Source organism: Biomphalaria glabrata, chromosome 3 (genome assembly GCF_947242115.1).
Source record: "Biomphalaria glabrata chromosome 3, xgBioGlab47.1, whole genome shotgun sequence".
Classification (NCBI taxonomy): Eukaryota; Metazoa; Mollusca; class Gastropoda; family Planorbidae; genus Biomphalaria; species Biomphalaria glabrata.
In genome coordinates this window covers 24,023,878-24,039,028 of record NC_074713.1, presented here as the reverse complement: position 1 = coordinate 24,039,028, position 15,151 = coordinate 24,023,878, and the positions used below count along the sequence as shown (strand labels likewise).

The window sequence follows — 15,151 nt, the reverse complement described above, 5'->3', positions numbered from 1 at the left end:
ACTCTATTAAAGCTATAGTATTTTATGTATCTAGGCCATGTTTACAATGTTGACATGAGAAAAGATCGTAAGGATCTAGATTTAGATCTACTTTTAAGAAGTACACTTTGCACAGATAGTTTTTTTACTTTGACACATGAAAATACAAAATATAGTCTATTGATTTCATTATCTAATAAAATTAACGTTCAAATTTGTGTTTCAAAACCATTTTTTACATAAATTCGTTCCTTATATCTGCGAATTCAGATTTCTATAGCATTCATTCGCTAGAGTTGCAAAGCCGTATTCTAATAGTTTCATTCATTCGCGTAAGGTCATGCATGCGCAGACCGAAATGTTAGGAAACTCTTTTTTCCTAGGTCTAAAACATATTTCAGCTCTAAGATGATAGAACTTCTCTACGCAAAGATAGTTTTATAATTTAACACATTAACATACTAATTATAGTTCATTCATTTCATATTTTAATCAAATTAACATTCAAATTTGTTTTTCTAAAGCATTTTTTACATAGATCTAAATTCGTTCACCAATGTTTTCATAAAAAAATTGAATAAAGGTCAATTAGCTATTTTTAGCTCCATTCATAATATTTTTAAAATCATGAATTCATGCATTCGCTTTACTTATAACATCATTGTTTTCTTTAATCGTTTCTAATGCACTAAATCAGTGACTATATCAGCAATACAAATCTTAAGTTACTTTCAATAACAAGATACAAAGACAGATATTATCCTAGCATTAACAGCTGAAGTCTTACTTTACAGACATAAATTAAGAGTAGCCTGTTGAAATGTAATAAGAGAAGACATTCCACAGACATTCACAAGTGAAGCCTCTTTGTACAGAAACATAACAAGTGAATCAATTTAATTTACACACAAACAGCAATCAAAGCTAGGCACACACTTAATATCCTTATTTAGATGCACAGCATCCTTAGCTACACACACACAGCATCTTCAGCTACACACACAAAGCATCCTTAGCTACACACACACACAGCATCTTCAGCCACACACACAAAGCATCCTTAGTTACACACTCAAAGCATCCTAAGCTACACACACACACAGCATGCTTAGGTACACAGATATCCCTAAAATAATGTCAGTGTCAGAGCCTTTCGGAAGTTAAACTCCTGTGCAGCCTTATCAGTCCAGCCATTGTGAGTTGTGGAAACAGACTGGCCAGTAGTGGGAGGGCTGGACAGTCTGAAATGAGAATGGATGGACAAAAATCGTGAAAATTTCTTTCTTAAAAAAGACAAACAAAATCCCTCAATCAAGTATTTTAAACAGTACAATATTTTTAGTGAGTTCACTTGTGTTGATTAAAACTAAGTCTAGTCTCATTTGTGAAGGATGATAAAACATATATTGTAATAACTAGTTATTAAGTAACAACTAATTATCACATCATGGCCATACACTAATCTATACTCACCCCTTGCTTAAGTTAAAAAGACACTAGAGACAACAATAATCAGGGTTAAAATACATGTAGAGAGGATTATTATTATAGTTATGTATTAATGCCTTAATCAAAATTTACCATTGAAAATACTTTCTGTGAGGTCTTGCCTTCCAGGGATGGAAAACCAAACTAAGAAATGAGCCAAATGGCCAACTGCTTGGTCAGTTGTTTGACCATGAAAATACTGCAGCAAAATGACCTCATTTTCTAAAAAGAAAGTAATGGTACAAGAATAATAAAATATAAAGTAACATAAGTTAGACTTGTCCAAGAGAGCAATTTAAATTAACAAGAGAATTTAAGGGTCAATATCAACAGTCATTAAAACTTTCAATAAAAGATATGTTACAGGAGCATGAAATATATGTCACTGTCACAATTTGACTTTTAAGTTCTAAAATTAAAATTACGAAAGAAGATTATGCACACATAACTATATACTGTATATTTCTATGCATGAGATGATCAACAGTTGTGAAAAAAAGACTCCAGGAGGCCATGAAACAGGTTTGACTATCAAATTCTATTGCTCCAGCCTGAATCAAACTACAATGTCTTTAGGCTAACATCAGATTTCTGCAGATACTTTGTGTTTAAGAGAGATAGGGGTAGATGTGAGCATGTTGAAGCAATAATTTTAGAAGACAATGCCATCTGCTCCATCATAACTAGGTCAAGTTGTGGCCAAGTAGGCAACTTCTGTCCATTAAAGCAAGAAACGAGCGGTTGAAAAACTTGTTTGTTCCTTGTTCTGTGAGACTATAAGTGTACATTGACTAGGGAATGGGAAGACAATGGTTATGGAATGTTAGGTGTTAACTATTCATGTCCATAAAGAAAAAATAAAAAAAAATAATTATTGACTGACCTTGCAGCCACAAGTCCAACAGTTCTTCAATCTTACACCTCAAACTTAACAGAAATTCTGTGTGGATGAGACGACTGGAACCAGACTTGATCAGACAGTGAGAACTGGTGTAATAGTTCATGACTAGCTTGATCTGTTGAAGGCCTAGGGTGCTGCTCTTGTTGGCAAAATATTGACCAATCTGTTAAAGAGGAGAAACACACATTTTCATGACAACTCTCAGAGGAAATTTTAATGACCATTCAAGATACTATTCTTTCTCAACCCTCAAAACAGCTGTTTGGTTGATTTCATTGATTACCTTGTTATCATAAAAGTAACGGTCCCATGCTGAATATCTAACTAAACTAACAGAACAACTATACTAATGGCAATGTCTTCAAATTCCGAAGATTACAGTGTTTCATATAACTATGCAGACCCAGTTGCAATCTGCTGCATCTTGTGGAGATAACGCAGTTGACCACTGGCGGTCTATTTAAATCAAAGTGACCAACAGTTATATCCAGCAGATTGTTGGCAATAGTTTGCTTTATAATTAAGCCTACTCCAGATTGTCTGTTTTCCTCAGGGCTTCTCCCAGATCAGCAGACTGTGTAACCAGCTCCCCTCTCTACCAGTAATCCTAGACCTGCCAGACATACTTTAATAAGGGCTGCAATGTCCACAACCAGCTGAGACAGTTCCATTGTCACTAGGGCAGATTTCCGCTGCAGGCAGTCCTTTATGTCATTGCCCTGCATTGTGCTGACATTCCAACATGAAATAGTAAGAGGCAGCCACTTTTTACTTGGGCGTGATTCCCCATTACATCATACACTGCAGCAAGGCTTCCAACCTGCCCTAAGTATGTTTATAGTGCAATGTGGATTGCGCAAACCAAAGCCACTCTTTAGGGCCAGATGCCAACCACAGTGGCTCAGTATTCTGAGACGGCTGTAGATAGCAGATGACTGTAGGTTTTATTTTGGAGTTTTCATCCTCTAGACTACTATACTAGTAGACAGACAACACACAGACAGGGACATTAAGTGTACAAATAGACTGGAGACACCAAATACACCACTAGATTGGAAACTACTTCTCTTAGCCTACAGCAGTAGTACAGTGCAACAAAATATCAAAGGACCAAAAGATGTTAACAAAAAGAAAGACCAGCAAAAACAAAATTTTTATTAAAAAAAAAATAAGACTAAAGGTTGGAATCTCTTTTCTGACTTTTGATACTCAACAAACTTGCAAGAGAAAAACTTAGACCAGCATAAAACAGTACAAGTAAAGAAAAACAAGGAGAAAACTTGGTCCGATTGAGTCATATAAAAAAAGAAATATTACATATATAATATTAGTTCCTAGCATGTTACTGTGTTTAAAGGAAACCTTCCCATGGCTTCCAGGCATCCCAGACACAAGTGGTGACTTACATGTTTCAGGATAAAATGTGGACAGATAGCTTCCACCTTCTCTTGAGTGACACACTGGTAGATGATGGACGATAACTCTTGCATTATGCCATTGTCCTGAAACAGTATGGGGGATAACATGTTTTCAATAAACATCTTTGATTTACAGTATTTTTACTCTGTTATTAAAACAATGGAAACAAGATAATTATTTTTAGTTCTGAAGCATTAGCTGATATCTCCTGCAGCTTTTTTAGAAATATATGGATTCAAAAGGTGAACATCAAAAAAAAAAAGATTCAGTCCAAACTCTATAATAACATTATATGTGTGTTAGACTTACACTAATATCTTGCTTGATAAAAAACTCAGCTAGTGATGTGATTTTAGCATCGGAAGTGAAAGACTTGATAACATCAGACTGCAAATAATTGATACAATTCACATTATTTTTAAAGATGTCACTTTTTTTAAAAAGAAGAAAATCATTTTTTTAAAAGATATTTACTGATTTCATAAAGCTGAGTCACATGTATATTTTGGCTTAAATATCTCTCTCTCTCTCTATATATATATATATAAATAAAAAGCATTTTAGATCAAGTGACAAAGCATCAAAGCTTTTAATTGTATACTATTTGTGCTGGAAGCATGGCACTGTACACATATTTGAAAAGAAACTTTACACTGTTGATGTTTAGGCTAAACAAAGAGTTTTAGTATTGTTCCTAAAAAGTTTCTTACATGGCTTGTGAAGTGACAAGAGTTGTCTGCTGTCAATGACTTGGCCAGAGCACTTCTGTAACCCTGAGCAATGCCAATAGAAATTGATTTAAATAACTTTCACATGCTAAAATTATTTGCAAGTTGTTTTTTTACAAAGTATAAGAAAACAATTATCCCCAAGTTTTAACAACATTTAAAATTACGACTTTGAGCCACAATAGTGACATAAGTGAATGATATAAATGTATGCTATTTAAAGGAACACAGCAATAAAAAAAAGTAAAATCTTAATTAGAAAAGTGAATGAAACTCTAAATCAGAACTTTGTTTGGTCAAACTTACTAAATGGCCTTCACTATCTCTGTATTGCTGAGTGGGTATAAAGAGTTGGGTTCAATAAACAGTTCAACACAAAGTTTGAGAGTAATTTGTTTTAAACTCCAGTCATTTAACTGTGTCACTCTAACCTGCACAGAGTCAGTCCACTCATGACAACTATAATGAAAATCACCTACTAATGACATTTTCAATGTCTCAATGAAAGTTATTGTTGAGCTTTGTTGGAATTTAGTTGTATGGACTTGAATTGGACACAAAAACGAATTAAAAAAAAAAAAAGTACCATTGATCCAAACTAAACAAAAAATGTATTACCTTTGGATCCTCCATGTAAGATAAATGCCCAGCTCTTTTCTTTACAGGTAAAACACCTCCTTTCTGGAGCAATAAACTGGATATATAAATATAGTAATACTAAATTAATGAAGTCTTCTAAGTGCATATTGAACTAAATCATGCATATGTAGACCAGATCTAACATTGTGCATTGAATGACAGAGTTCAGCCAACAGTTTGACTAGGTCAATGCTTAAATAAATATTGGTCTGCCTTGATCAAATTAAACTTCTATTTGATCTTTTGATTTACCCAATTGTATCAATTGGTCATCCATCATAAAATGGTGATTTTTTAAGATTTCATTGGATAATGTTCAAAACAAAATGAAAACATAAAGGTCAAATATTTACACAAGACTGTCCCAGTTTTTGTCCACCCTGAAAGTGATTGGCCAATACCTTGCTCCATACACTTGCACCTGGGAACAGAAGTTGGGAGGAAAAGTTAAAGGATTGGTTATCATACAGACACAACATTACCATTGATATTAAGTACACTAATTAGGGTGGTGGTGGCTGAGTGGTTAAGTGCTTGGCTTACAAACCAAGGTGTCTTGAGTTTAAATCTCTGTGAAGATTGGGATTTTGAAATTTGAGATTTTTAGGATGTCCAACCAACTCTAATAGCTACCTGATATTAGTTGGTAAAAGTTAAAGGTGGTAGGTCATTGTACTGACCTACAGTTAAATGACATTTGCATGCAATGCCCTATAGATAGCACAGTCTGAAATGGGTACTTTACAATAGTTGTAAATAAAAAAGTCATAATGTATATCAGCATAGACAACAATTCAAATAACTCACAGAAGTGACAGGACAAGAAAAAGTAATTTAAAAAAAATATATTTATTTGACTTTTTTTTAGATTCTATGTACTACTCACTTCTTCCAGTTTATTCAACTCTGGCACTATGTAAGGGGCTCCACATTGGAAGGAGACAGGCTTGTAGGAGGCACAACCCTGGAGGAAAAGGGAGAAAAAAAAAATACATGTTTGTGTGTTTCATCATGGGCAGTGAAGTTATACACCTCTATGATTTGTTGTACACATTCAATGGCAACCTTATCCCAGGTAACTCAATACAAAAGCAATGATAATGATAATGTAGGAATAGATCATTTTATTACATACTCTACATAAAATATACAATGATTTATTTGTTTCTTTAATATTTCATATCAAATATTATATGATATTTAAAGATTCAAGTACTGATTTTTAATGAGGGTTGGATGCAGAGAGGACATTCTATTCATTATAAAAAAAAATCAAGATTTAAATCCTAATATCAGTCTTAAGAAAAGCTTCATTCATTGAACAAAAACAAACCCTAGTGTGCAGAAATGAAGTGTAAAATTATACAGCTTACAATAAATCAAACTACAATAACCTTATATACAATTTTACAATCCAAACTGTAAAAAAAAATGAGCCATAGGTTCATTTAGGTTAATAACAAAACAAATGAAGGGCATGCTCATCTTTGAAAACAGTAGGATCTATAGAAATAGTTATTAAACACTACTGTGGTCACTATTCACATCTGGGAAATGCTGGCTCTTGATCACTCCTGTTGGCATAAAGTGTCCGAGTTTTAAGATATAAGGCAAGGAGATTAGCCTCAGCAAAGAACAGATCTAAAACAGATCCAAACAACCCATGTAATGTTTGTAGCTGGCTTTTTTAAATTGAGGATTGGACTCCATAGCCATCTTCGAGTTCATAGTACTGAGAAATGTGCTCACCTTTGACTACAAAAGAGGAGCTCTAGGCCATGTTCATGGCTAAGGGATGAAATGAAAAGATAACTGACCTTGAATTTAATCTGTAAAGGTACAAAACAAAATCGTCCAGTGTCCACATCTCGTGGAATGATCAGTCTTGGCTCACATGCTAAAACATACAGGTGTCTGAAGGCTTGAAGGTGGTATCTGAAAAACAAGGGCAGCTAATGATGATATCAACATACACAATCACTATTTTGATGAAATGTGTAGTTCTTTCTAGATTTTAACATAAATGACATTCAATGGGACCAACATTCAATATTTTAATTTTTAAAAATTCAGGAATAATCATTCAATATTTCAAATCATTAAACTTACCAAGGACCAAAATCAAATCAAATACTTTCCCTTAAAAATTAAAGGTCAATACATTTTTGAACATGTGATATACAAAGTGGGATCAAGGCCAAAGCCTTTGTCAGACTTACTTGTTATCTGAACTGATGACAGGCCACTGAGGGTAGAAGGCACACAACATGGCTCCTACTGCTTCAGGAGTTGTCTTCAATGTAAACCTGTTATGATGTAAATATTAACAGAGTGAAGTTGAAAGCAAATTAACTGTTACAATTTCAACAGTATCTATACAGGGACATTATTATATGCTAGGGTGTGCTTCGTTTCAAAATGCATTACCGGCTTTCGATTGAGGGATGCAAAAAAAGTGGGGCATCCTAATAGTTCATGGTAGGGAATGAGGGATTTCTATTGCACGATGCCTACAAATTATGTAATGTCTTTGTAATGCTGGCTGTTCCACTGAATAATAATAATAATAAAAGATTCAGGTCAAAATATCCAGAAATGCATTATTGGTAAGACACATTAGGAATTCAGTATATGGTTTGTTTCTTTTTTGTCTGTAGGGTCAGCCATTCCTTTAGAAGAAGCAAGGACCAAAAAGTGTGTTACTGGGGTAGAGGTGTTTCATTTTAAAATAATGTGTGTATTGTGTGTGGGCATTATAAAGCAGGCTGACTAAAAGGTTACAACTGATGGGCCTAAGAAGTGTTTGTGCACTCTATATTAGGGGGCTTCAGCCGTAGAACAGCATGGGTATCTGCTAGTCAACTAATAAAATAACTAATTAATGGGCTGAGTAGATTAGCTAGAGCATACAGAACTCACTTTCCACCACCTAGAAACAGAAGTCCAATGGCCATGGCTATACACATGTGATTCCCGTAGGTAAACTGATGATACTGAGCTCCCACACGACGACGGAGTGCACGGCAGATTCTTAATGTCATAAGGTCACCAGTTCCTGCCATCACCTTGAGATAAAAAAAAAAGCATGCAATGTCAGTATAACTCATTTAAAATATATTAAATCCATTTAGTAAACTATGTATATATTTATCTGAAAATGATTTCAGCTTAGCTAGAACCAAAAGCTTATTATTGTAATAAATAAAGGACAAAACACAATTGACTTGTGACATCATACACTTAAATTATGTAGTTTAATTTAGTGCAGACATGAATACTGGTAGGGAGAAATCTCTAGAATGAAGTAGAGTTGCCTTGACCTTGAATGTTTTGTTTGTGATGTGACATCCCAACTTTTGTAATTTCTAATTGTATAAGCTTCTTGTTAGTTCTACTGCTGGACATTGAAGCTATACAAAGGGACAGAACACACTGAAGGGGGAAGAAAGTTGATTTGCTTTTTTCAATACTGAAATTTGTATGTTCAGCTTAACAATTATGTTCATTCATTACTTTTTGAAATCATTCTTTTTTTATTTATGGATTAAAATTTTCTGAATTTTATTCCTGGATTTTTTCTGTGCCTTTTTATATTTGAAGTCTAATTGTTCATATATGAATTCAAAACAGATGAATAAATCATTACAATTGGACTATAATCAATTAAAATACATTTAAATAACATCAACGCTCACACCCAACAAGATAACAACAACATTGATGGAAATGGTTTGAATGTCTCAATAATAACTTACAATGGCTAATGACAAAACTTTGATGCTGATACAATTCTCTACTGTTGACCGTCCGGCTTGGTCCAGAAGATATTGGTCCCCAAGTAGTTTTAGTGATCCACCAAGACTGTCAAGCTATTCAAAAGGGAAGAATTCATTAACAGCTTAGAATGTGCTAGTGATAGTACTAACCTTGATACCAATACCATAAAAAGAAATTAATTCCCCCATCGCCTATTTTTTCACTTATGAAACAAAATTGTTTGTCCAACTAGTTGTTATTGAATATGTCCAACTAGTTGTTATTGAATACTGTCCCAGGGTCAAGATAGCTTAGAAACAGACATCACCCAAAGAAACTGCTGAACATCTGTCCCATAAACCTTTAGATCTTCAAGTGATCAAGGGAGGTAAACCAGCCTATAAAATTAATTAATTTGACATTTCAGCCATAAATGCACTGCTACCAACCCTAATGTGTATAACCTTAACCCCCATCTGGCTATCATTTTGTTCATGATATCTGGCAGCAAAAGGCTTAAAAAAAAACAGCTGGACAAAACTACAGGACATAAGGTAAAAAAAAAAGTAAAGTTCCCCATTCAGACCTTGGGATCTATTGGGCAGATGGTGTTAAGCTTTCTTTAGCCAATGGTTAATGAGCAGGGTGTCATGTGGCCAGCACAGTGACCAACTGCCTTTACTTTCCCCAACTAAAGTAAGGTACCCATTCGAGTTGGGTGGACTCAGGTGCACCCTAAAAATCAATAAAATTCAAAATCCCAGTCTTCACTGAGATTCAGGCCCAAGACCCTAGGTTTTGAAGCCAAGTGCTTAACCACTCAGCCATCATGCCCCCACAGGACATAAGGTGCAAATGGTTAAAAGAACTTAAATAAACCCCTGGACAAAGAATGACTTAAGATAAATTAAAAAATTTGCAGGTCATGCTAGAAAACAAATTAATGATACCTAGATGGCATACTGCTCTCATCCCTTCTTTGGACTTGAAGATAATACCTTATTAATGTGACTTACCATTGTTAGTCCAAAGATAATACCTTATTAATGTGACTTACCATTGTTAGTCCAAAGATAATACCTTATTAATGTGACTTACCATTGTTAGTCCAAAGATAATACCTTATTATTGTGACTTACCATTGTTAGTCCAAAGATAATACCTTATTATTGTGACTTACCTTCGTTAATATAAAGATAATACCTTATTAATGTGACTTACCATTGTTAGTCCAAAGATAATACCTTATTATTGTGACTTACCTTCGTTAATCTAAAGATAATACCTTATTAATGTGACTTACCATTGTTTTATAAGCCTCCCTATTAGCTGATCCAGCAAACTTCAAGCCCATCACCAAACATGCCCCACTTGTTATGTTGCAGTAAGCTTGGCTTAAAAACAGTAAAAAAATATATAAAAAAAAATTAGCCTTAACTAAATGTCAAATAATAGTGAGGGTTAAATCATTTGGTCACAAGAAATAGAATTACCTCATTGTCTGTAGGTCAATTGATGGGTCAAGGTCATTGTTAGTGTCTGGTTGTGGCTTGTAAAATGCATATTTCTTGACAATCTAAAAAAAACCCACACACACACATAATTATAATATATAAAATAAGTTTTTAAGATGTTTTTAAATGGAAAAAAAAGAAATGAAAAATTAGCGACGTTTTCTGTTAGATTTTTCATGATAATGAATATCTTCTTTTTCTAGTCAGCTTTTTGCTGCTGAGCTGTAAGCACTGTTGCAGTCTGTGCCAAGAAAAAAAAGTGTGCAGAAGTGTGCAGTTTTTTTCTTCAGCTGTTTCACACAACCATACACAGTGATGAATATCCTGGGTTGTTGCGGTACTAGGATCTGTCTAAAGTGAAATAAATTGAAGCATTCAAAGAGGATATGATTGACATTTTCATAAGGGTGGTTCTGTGCCGTTTATCCTGTTATGATAATGAACAAAGTTTGTTGTACAGGGCTAGACTAGTTCCAAAGATATCTACTGTTTCAGATGAAGGACATAAGCTAAATGTAACACCAGAGTGTAACATTGTAACATTAGTAAAGTGTGTATGTACATAGATGCCACAAACTAAAAGATTACCTTACTGCCATTATTTATTAATTTTATGTACAGGTCCCATGGTAAGACCCTAATCACAAGAAGTTATTTTTGAGCAATGAAAAATCCATGTGGATAACACTGAATAACAATTGTAAAAAGTCACATAAACTTACTTCTGGTATATTTCCTTCAACCCAGGCTGCAGTTGGCAGAATCATATCCCAGTTGACAAGTCCATGACTGATTGTCTGGACACAAAAATGTAGATTAAGACATTTACATAATACTACAAAACAAAGAAAGGATAAAAAAAATTATTAAAAAATGATATTACTCTCAAACACAAAAAGTCAGGCCGGACTTGATCCAACATGAACTGTGTCTGTGGGGCTTTAAGCCAATCTGATACAGCACTGAGGACAAGAAGATGTGTTGTTTGTTAGTCATTTATGGTTACATCAGTTACATGAGACTGGGTTAGAATACAGGGCAGCAGCTTTTGTAATGTCTACATCTACAAAGCGTCTAACCTGTTTGAAGTATTGAAGAAGATCATTCCAAGAGCAAGGGTTGCCCCTGGTGATGTGACGTCCACATTGACCCTGTCCCCTTCCTGAATACACAGCAAATAAGAAACATAATGAACAATGTGAAATCAAAACTATATAATATATATATATATGTACTGAATCAAATACATCTTCCTCCATTGTTTGCAGTCTGTTAGAAAAAAAAAAGAAAACTCGACCAATTTTAAAGTGAATAGGACATAATTCTACCTTAATGAGAAAACTTGGGGCCTTGTATACTCTGTCTCTGTTTGGCCACAACTGAAAATAGAAAAACTTGCTTACTTATTGCTTTTTTAAACTTGTACCTTAATTTCAACATGGAATAATACTATAATTCAATTAAGCATGACTTAACACAACAATTAGATATGTAGAAATTAGCCTTGAAAAAGTCATGAAGAGAAAGGTATATAATCAATAATGAAGACAATAACTAACCATGGGCTTGGTGTGACCTCCTACCATCAAATGACACAACAGGTCAGCCATACTAAGATCTGACATTCCCATGGTCTGGTTCCCTTTCTGTAAAAAAAAATTAGAAAAATTAAGAATCAATCATTTAACTGGATTGGCATTTGTTTAAGAGGGGTGGTGGCTGAGTGATAAACCACTTGGCTTTCAAACCAAGGGTGCCATGAATTTTTAAGTTTGGGATCTCTAAGTCCACCCAGCTCCAATAAGTTAGGGAAAAGTAAAGGCAGAGTGATTGTTGTGCTGGCCATGATACCCTCACTAACTGTGGGCCACAGAAACAGATGACCTTTACATCATCTGACCTATACATTGCAATGGTCTGAAAAGGGAACTGCTAAACTTTAATTTTACACAATTTAAGTTTGGTAATACTGAGTCTATGGAACTGTATTTAAATCCTGGTTGTCACTTTTACTTGGGAGTAAAGGTTAGTCTTAACTATTAATAGCTACCTTACATGTGTTGGGAAATCTGGTCGTTGAGCTCCAGGCCAGAGTAAAACTAATCCACTACAAGCCATAATACATCAAACTTGTATAAAATATTACCCACATTTATATAAAAAAATACTCACACCAAACATAATAAAATATTACTCACACCAAACATAATAAAATATTACTCACACCAAACATAATAAGCCCTAAAGACAAACCAGCTGAAAGTGCATAAGAGTCTCTATCCACACAGTTCTCCATCTCAGGTCCTGGTGGTCGACCTGCATCAAGAATTTTGATTAGATTAATGAGAAAATTAGACATCACTAGAATAATAAATTACCTAAACCAAAAAATCAATCTAGATAATCTCAAAATTGGAAACCTTTTTTGTGTGCTGGGCAGAAAAGGGGGGGGGGGGGGGGTTTATAAAATGGCAATTACATTAATGATGACAATAAGAAGTAATAACATCATATAAAACAAAAAGTAATAAGAGCAGCCGCCTACCAATTTCTGACAACATCACTTCAGCCATGTACAAGTGCCCTGTGCCTTGATACAGTAAGCCCACGCCCAATATGGCTGCAACACGTGTATTGTGGGCTATGTTTAGCTCCACTGAGGTGGGAGGTAGCAGTGCAGAGACATGGACACCTAAAGCTTTAATAACTGTCTGGTCCATACTTCCTCTCCTTTCACAGTCAAAATACAACATTTCAATCATAAAAGAGTAGTGAAGATTTTTTTTATCAAGCATAGAGAAAATGGTTCAAAAAAAATAATATAGTTATAATAATTACATTCACCAAGTGTCAACATTTCCTAAAAACTAAATAAAGAACTGATGCTACAATTGGTGATCCTCATTTTTTAATTTAATATTTCTCCTGGTGAGCAAGAACAAGAATATGTTTTGAGATGTGTGAAAATCAGCTTCAACTTATTTCCAAGTCATCATCACCACATACAAAAAATTCCAATGAATAAATATTAATATAGATGAAATAATGATGGCAACGTGTTCAGTTCCGAAGATTAAGGATGAGTGAAGTGTTTTACATGACAACGCAAACCCAGTAATAACTTGCAGACAAAGCTGTTGTCCACTGGCTGTCTTTTAAAGTTTTCATTTCGTCTTCTGCCCCTGTTTTCAATAATGGCTTTTCTTTGAGCCTCAAGTGTTTGTCCAGCAGCCTTTGTGAGAGCTTTCCAGCTGTCTCTTTCACAGGCCATCTTCTGCCAGCTACTTTCCTCTATGCCAGTGAGGGCAAAATGGCACATACTAAATTCAAAATCTTAACATCTCAAAACAAGAGAAGTGTTATTAACACAATCATGCTTGTCATGAATATATGTAATGTAAATGAAGTCTACATATTTACTGGACAAATATTTTAAAATAACATCCAGAGTCATCAACAAACTAAACTCTATTCAATAATAAGTTACTTACTTAGCAGCTGACATCCCCAGCAATATACCAATAGTGACAAGCTCATTGCCCTGAAACAATAAAAGAAGAAATATAATTAAACTACTGAGAGCTATAAAAATGAAATTAAACTAATTTATGTTGGAACATATTGAGCTTAGCAAAGCTACCAAATATATTTCTGGTCAATTTTATTGTTCACTTGTGCATAGATCTTACTTCACTAATATATTCATGAATGTTGAAAGTGCACAACTTGGGCAGATGTCCATTCAGACCCAGGGCCATCAGGAAACCACCAAACTCATTGGTCAGTTCTTTTGGCTTGTTATAGATGATCCAGGCAGATTCCACCTGTGTTGAATCAGCTATTCTCAAGCCTGCGGCCACACCATTGTGAAACTGTGGCCAGACAGACATGTTGGATGGTACCTCTATCCTTGTGAAATCAACTGTAGTATTTCTAACAGACAAGAGGAAAGTAATTTTAGAAATTTAAAGAAATCTAAAGTAAAAAAATATTTTAGATAGCAATTGCTCTGAAATGTTAAAAAAAGCAAAAAAAAAAACTAATTGATTAATTTTGCAATAGAAGCACAAAAAATAAAAAACACTTACTCTTGGTGAAAAAAGTCCTATCTCAGGAAATAATAGTTTTTTAAAAAAAGGAACACAACACTAAGGCTGTTTTCTGAGAAACTAGCTATGATTTTATCTGACATTGTTAAGGCTATTTTATCTTTATAGTACACTCCTATAACTAATTTGAATAATTTGTAAGTAGATGTTTATATTTTTTCTGAAGAAAAAGCCTTAAATTGGACTTGGTCAAACTGCATTTTATATTTAATAAGGTTTAAATATATATTAATTTACGAATGTAAATTTGTGTGCATTAAATTAAGTAAATTAGATAATATATTAAGTTTATACATATATATATCTCAACAATCAAAATTTCTTCCCCCCCCCCCCCCAAAAAAACAGTACAGATGTTTCCCATTAGGTGGAAATAAAAGCCAAAATGACCACATAATTTAAAAATCTTAAAGGGAAGAAAAATTAGCTTTAGTTTTCTTAACCAAGAGGCTTATTCTATCATGCTGGACCCAATTTGTTTTTTATATTCACAGCAAAATCTAGGCCTCAAAATACTAATCAAAAGGTTGTGGCATTGCCTGATTGTTCAACAGAAGAAAATCCTAACTATGTATTGCAAAGTATTTTTAATTGTTAGTTCTTACTACAACAGAAAAA

At 34.1% G+C, this 15,151-nt stretch overlaps 1 protein-coding gene across 3 annotated transcripts in view; it reads right to left on the bottom strand.

Moving 5' to 3' along the window:
- Positions 1-450: 450 nt before the first annotated feature.
- LOC106078235 (anaphase-promoting complex subunit 1-like) overlaps positions 451-15,151 on the bottom strand; it is a 49,077-nt gene continuing 34,376 nt past the window's right edge. For all 3 annotated transcript variants that reach the window (XM_056024106.1, XM_056024108.1, XM_056024107.1), the window contains exons 28-51: positions 14,114-14,357; positions 13,916-13,965; positions 12,970-13,154; positions 12,649-12,740; positions 11,984-12,070; positions 11,753-11,803; positions 11,504-11,586; positions 11,308-11,386; positions 11,147-11,221; positions 10,404-10,486; positions 10,214-10,304; positions 8,910-9,023; positions 8,074-8,219; positions 7,374-7,460; positions 6,972-7,089; positions 6,041-6,118; positions 5,508-5,575; positions 5,134-5,209; positions 4,498-4,560; positions 4,097-4,174; positions 3,775-3,870; positions 2,351-2,531; positions 1,561-1,689; positions 451-1,220 (exon numbers count right to left, since the gene is read on the bottom strand). In XM_056024106.1, coding sequence (XP_055880081.1) covers positions 1,123-1,220; positions 1,561-1,689; positions 2,351-2,531; positions 3,775-3,870; positions 4,097-4,174; positions 4,498-4,560; positions 5,134-5,209; positions 5,508-5,575; positions 6,041-6,118; positions 6,972-7,089; positions 7,374-7,460; positions 8,074-8,219; positions 8,910-9,023; positions 10,214-10,304; positions 10,404-10,486; positions 11,147-11,221; positions 11,308-11,386; positions 11,504-11,586; positions 11,753-11,803; positions 11,984-12,070; positions 12,649-12,740; positions 12,970-13,154; positions 13,916-13,965; positions 14,114-14,357 — 2,452 coding nt within the window. In that variant the 3' untranslated portion in view covers positions 451-1,122. The remainder of the gene's footprint in view (positions 1,221-1,560; positions 1,690-2,350; positions 2,532-3,774; positions 3,871-4,096; positions 4,175-4,497; positions 4,561-5,133; positions 5,210-5,507; positions 5,576-6,040; positions 6,119-6,971; positions 7,090-7,373; positions 7,461-8,073; positions 8,220-8,909; positions 9,024-10,213; positions 10,305-10,403; positions 10,487-11,146; positions 11,222-11,307; positions 11,387-11,503; positions 11,587-11,752; positions 11,804-11,983; positions 12,071-12,648; positions 12,741-12,969; positions 13,155-13,915; positions 13,966-14,113; positions 14,358-15,151) is intronic.